At 38.9% G+C, this 5,104-nt stretch overlaps 1 protein-coding gene across 1 annotated transcript; it reads left to right on the forward strand.

Moving 5' to 3' along the window:
- The first annotated feature begins 1,383 nt into the window (after positions 1-1,383).
- Positions 1,384-4,871, forward strand: LOC128317185 (sialoadhesin-like). The gene is made up of 5 exons (XM_053227821.1): positions 1,384-1,426; positions 3,232-3,594; positions 4,172-4,426; positions 4,500-4,608; positions 4,757-4,871. Exons 1-5 carry the CDS (start codon positions 1,384-1,386, stop codon positions 4,869-4,871), a joined length of 885 nt encoding a protein of 294 aa, XP_053083796.1.
- The last annotated feature ends 233 nt before the right edge of the window (positions 4,872-5,104 follow it).

Below are 5,104 nucleotides of genomic sequence, written 5' to 3' on the forward strand. Positions count from 1 at the left end.
CACTACAACGAGCTAGCTTAAGCATCACACCTCAACCACGCTCTTTTATTCATCACCAAATAACTCCTATAAAACATCTCGTAAGGGCGAATACTTGGGGAGAGATCAGGGTCAACTGAAGACTATTTCCAAAAATATTTTGTGGAGATTGATCTTAAAATGGAAGTTCACCACCTTTAACATTCACTAATGAGAATAGGCAGGGTTTAAAATTGTACTGCAGCAAGCCACTAGAGGGCCTGAGTGGCATTTTTGCTGTCAAAAAATGACTCCGGACTGCTGTTAAAAAACTAAAACCATAGTTTGATTTTGTTCAAAACTTTTTTATATATGTGCTATTTCATTATTTTTATTTTATTATTAACCTTGAAATAGTACAAAATATTAAAAGTGAATAAAACCATTCTTGAAACAGGTGTATTCAAACTTTGGACACAAGCAGTGTGTGTGTGTGTGTGTGTGTGTGTATGTCTATATATATATATATATATATATATATATATATATATATATATATATATATATATATATAAATGTACACTGCCTAATATTGTCCCACTAAATGCTTCCTGATCCATTAAGGCATGGACTCCACAAGACCTCTGAAGGTGTGCTGTGGTACGTTAGCAGCAGATCCTTCAAATCCTGTAAGTCCTATAAGTTCCGAGGTGAGGCCTCCATAGATAGAACTTGTTTGTCCAGCACAGATGCTGGATGTGATTGAGATCTGGGGAATCTGGAGGCCAAGTCAACACCTTGAACTCTTTGTCATGTTCCCCAAACCATCCCTGAACAATTTTCGAAGCGTGGCAGGGTGCATTATCCTGCTGAATGAAGCAACTGCCATTAGGGATTACCGTTGCCATGAAGGGGTGTACTTGGTCTGCAACAATGTTTAGGTACGTGGTACGTGTCAAAGTAACATCCACATGAAGGACCCGAGGTTTCCCAGCAGAACATTGCCCAGAACATCACACTGCCTCCCCCGGCTTACCTTCTTCCCATAGTGCATCCTGGTGCCATCTTTTCCCAGATAAGCGATGCACATGCACCCAGCCATCTTACAAAAGAAAACGTGATTCATCAGACCAGGCCACCTTCTTCCATTGCTCCATGGTCCAGTTCTGATGCTTACGTGCCCATTGCAGACTCATTCGGCGGTGGATAGGGTCAGCATGGGCACTCTGACCAGTCTGCAGCTACGCAGCCCCATATGCAGCAAGCTGCCATGCACTGTGTGTGGTGTTTGAGGTTGTAGCTATAATAGGTGCATTTTTTTGATCCAGGAAGTGGTTTTAGTTCTCACATATCATGACCAAGTCAGTGAGCTCAGTATACATACAGACTCAACACTGAGTGTGTGAAGTTCTTACTGAAGAAGAGATGAAGATGCTGCACTTGGCTACGATTCTGCTCACGCTGTCCGGTATGAAACATCATCTTACTCTTACACACAATTATTGTTCAGAGTTTTAACTGTTTGCTGATTGATGTTGCAGTGTGTACGGTCAGTTATTGGATTATACACTTCGACAAACACATTATACCGTCTAATGTTAGGGAACTATTAATTACTGTCTGAGAAAACAGTCCTAATGATGATTTAAGTAAGTTTTGTTTTTGCTAAAGACATTTGGGTTTCAGATCAAAAGATGAATATGACACAATAGATCAGAATGTCAGCTTTCATTTCCTGATATTTACATCTAGACGCGTTAAACAACTTAGAACATGGCACCTTTAGTAGCAGACAGCCCAACTGTTGCATATCCTTTGCTTGCAATAACTGCATCAAGCCAGCAACCCAGTGACATTGTCTTGCTTTTCCAGGCTTATAGCGTGGCTTCTTTCAGTTGTTGTTTGTTTTGGGGTGTTTCACCCTTCAGTCTCCTCTTCAGGAGGCGAAATGCTGCTCAGCTGGGTTAAGGTCTGGTGATTGACTTGGCCTTCCACTTCTTCCCCTGATGAAGTCCTTTGTTGTGTTGGCAGTGTGTGTTTGGGTCGTTGTCTTGCTACATGATGAAGTTCCTCTCAAATTGGATGCATTTCTGTGTAAATTGGCAGACAGAATGACTTCTGAATACATTCTGCTGCTACCATCATGAGTTCCATCATCAATAAAGATTAGTGAGCTTGTTCCATGCAAGCCCAAGCCATGACACTACCTCCACCATGCTTGACCCATGAGCATGTATGCTTGGATCATGAGCACATCCTTTCTTTCTCCAGATTTTGGCCTTTACATCACTCTGTATTTCTTTGTGAATTCCAATCTGGCCTTCCGATTCTTACTGCTGATGAGTGGTTTGCATCTTGTATGGCCTCTATATTTCTGCTCTCAAAGTCTTCTCTGAATGGTGAATTGTGATACCTTCATCCTACCCTGTGGAGGTAGTTGCTGATGTCACTGACTGTTGTTTTGGGGGTTTTCTTCAAAGCTCTCACAATGTTTCTGTCATCAACTGCTGTTGTTTTCCTTGGCCAACCTGTTGGATGTCTGGTTCTTAGTACACCAGTGGTTTCTTTCTTTTGTAGGACATTCCAAATTGTTGTATTGGCTATGCCCAATGCTTGTGCACTGGCTCTGATCGAATTTCCCTCTATTCTCAGCTTCAAAATGGCTTGCTTTTCTCCCAAAGACTCTCTGGTCTTCATGTTGAATTATCCTTTACAACAACAAATGCAGTCTTCACAGGTGAAACCCAGGGCTCACACCAAGAGTAGGTGTTCAGAGCTATTAATTGTGTAAACAGTCAGTCTATCAGGGCACACCTGGGCAACAAGAAACACCTGTCAGTCACATGTTCCAATATTTTTGATCACTTGAAAAATGGGTGGGTTCAAACAAAAGGTGCCATTTTCTGAGTTGTTAAAAACTTACAGTTTTATTCTTCCTCCCTGCTTTATATTATAACTCACAGGCAAATGCACCACAGTCTGATTGTAAAATATTGTGTATTGGTGAGGATGATTTTAAAAAATAATTTGTATGAATGCAATATAAGATGTGAATTAAAAATAATTTCTTATTTATTTATTTATTTACTTACTTACTACAAATATAAATGAATAAACATACAGGTGTGAATACATATAGCTAAACAGATATAAAGATATTCTGTACCATGCAGTAATATGAAATAAAAGATGAGCTCCCGTGAACTTGAAAACACACAACAAATAAACAATATATCAGAATAACTTTTAATCTCCATTTATTTCTCTACACAGGTGTTCTCACTCAGAGCAGTGATTGGGGTGTGAAATATCCTGATAAGCCGATCTGTGGTGTGAGAGGATTCAGTGTCTCCATTCTCTGTAGTTATTCTTATCCACAAAATTATCAGGTGATAGAAAAGCTTTGGTGCTCAATGAACTCAAACAAAGGTCAGTATCATGGTCCACCGTATGTTTATAGCAGCTCATCAAACACCAAGTCAGACTTTGAGTACGCTGGAGATGACAAATCAAACTGCACTTTGTTAATCCACAATCTACAGTCCAGTTATTCTGGAGAGTACAAATTCAGATTTATAACTAATGTGATCGATGGCAAATGGACCGGTTTACCTGGAGTGATTCTACTAGTTGCAGGTAAATGCTATGGTTTGAAAAAAGCTAAAATAAAATCATCTTTATGTGCATAATGAACTTTCCATAAGATTCCACTGTGAAGGAGTGTTTTTATTCTACCAGATATCAAAAATATTTTCAGCTGCTAACAAATTAATGACAGAATGTGATGGGGCATACTGTTATTGGAAAATAATCAATGACCTGGTGGTGTGATGCAGCCTGACGTGATGTTGATTATTTTCTCATAACAGAACAAGCACATTAATAGAAACCTGTGATTTGCAGCTGTGCTACTGTCAGAGCTGCTGTTATAGAAAATTAATCAACACCTTCACAATCACAATCAAAAATTCAACAGCGCTGTGGTGTAGACATTACACAGAAAACATTAACATAATAAAATATAATAACATATTAATAAAAATAATGTAATCTTTTTGAAGAAATATAATTTATTTTTTTTTAAAAACTAAAAAAGCACATTATATAAGAACGTGTTGTTGACTCAGACTTTAGGATGCAACTGTAGTATAATTATTAACCCCCTCTCAGTCCTGATTCACTGACGTGGAGTCTTTCCTGCTCTCTGAAAAAGATTTAAAGGTGTCACTAATCAGGCTCAGTGGAAACGGAACCCTTAAACAAGGAGACTCGTTAAATCTGACGTGTGATGTGAACTGCACACACAGTTCCTCACAGTTTGTGTGGTCTAAGCACAACGAGCAGTTAAACACATCAGGACCCGTTCTTCACTTTCCTGCTCTAACCGTGAGGGATTCTGGGAATTACACCTGCACTTGGGAAACCAATGAGGCGTCAGGATCTGAAACGATCAGCCTTCAGGTCGAGGGTGGATCCATCTGCTCACAACATTCCTCAATGTCTTGAATTATTACTGAAGAAATAATGTGACTTTTTAACAGGTGAAAGTCCTGAAAATCCTGATCACTGGCCAATCTGGATCATTGTTGTGTTGACAGCCGGACTGATTTTCATCATCGTAGCTATCCTAGCTGTGATTTACAGCAGGAGGTAAACAGTCTTAAAAACTCACAATCTTTTGGTGAAACAAAAAAATGTCTTTATAAAAGCATAAAATTTTTACATGTCATAAGCTGTACTGCCAAACTGTTAATTTAGTAGTTAACAGCAGTTAACGTTTAGTTTGTGCCTCAAACAGGTTTCTGTGTGAGCGCAGGAGTGTCCACACTGAGCAGCAGAAGGAGGATGATTCTGATATCTACGCTAATGTCCAGCAGAAGGAGGACGATTCTGATATCTATGCTAATGTCTAATAGCAATGAGCTGATCACATGTTTCACTGTTTCACACCTCATGTTCAGCTTAAAGGCTTGTGAATTTCCTCTGTGAGCTGAAATATAAAAAGAACATTTCACAGCATATTCACTTCCTGTGTTTTGCACTTGAACTTAATTGCATGATAAACAACTTATCTATTTATTATATTTATTGTAATTTCAGACATGAAGCAATTTTTTAAGCCAAAAGCTGCTGATTATGATTATGA

The sequence above is a fragment of the Pangasianodon hypophthalmus genome, chromosome 22 (assembly GCF_027358585.1).
Source record: "Pangasianodon hypophthalmus isolate fPanHyp1 chromosome 22, fPanHyp1.pri, whole genome shotgun sequence".
Lineage (NCBI taxonomy): Eukaryota > Metazoa > Chordata > Actinopteri > Siluriformes > Pangasiidae > Pangasianodon > Pangasianodon hypophthalmus.

Excerpts from the sequence above, each read along its gene's own strand:
- LOC128317185 (XM_053227821.1), top strand. The coding sequence starts at position 1,384 with ATGAAGATGCTGCACTTGGCTACGATTCTGCTCACGCTGTCCG. Across the intron at positions 1,427-3,231 it reads GATTCTGCTCACGCTGTCCG|GTGTTCTCACTCAGAGCAGT; the intron begins GTATGAAACATC and ends TTCTCTACACAG. Across the intron at positions 4,427-4,499 it reads GATCAGCCTTCAGGTCGAGG|GTGAAAGTCCTGAAAATCCT; the intron begins GTGGATCCATCT and ends ACTTTTTAACAG.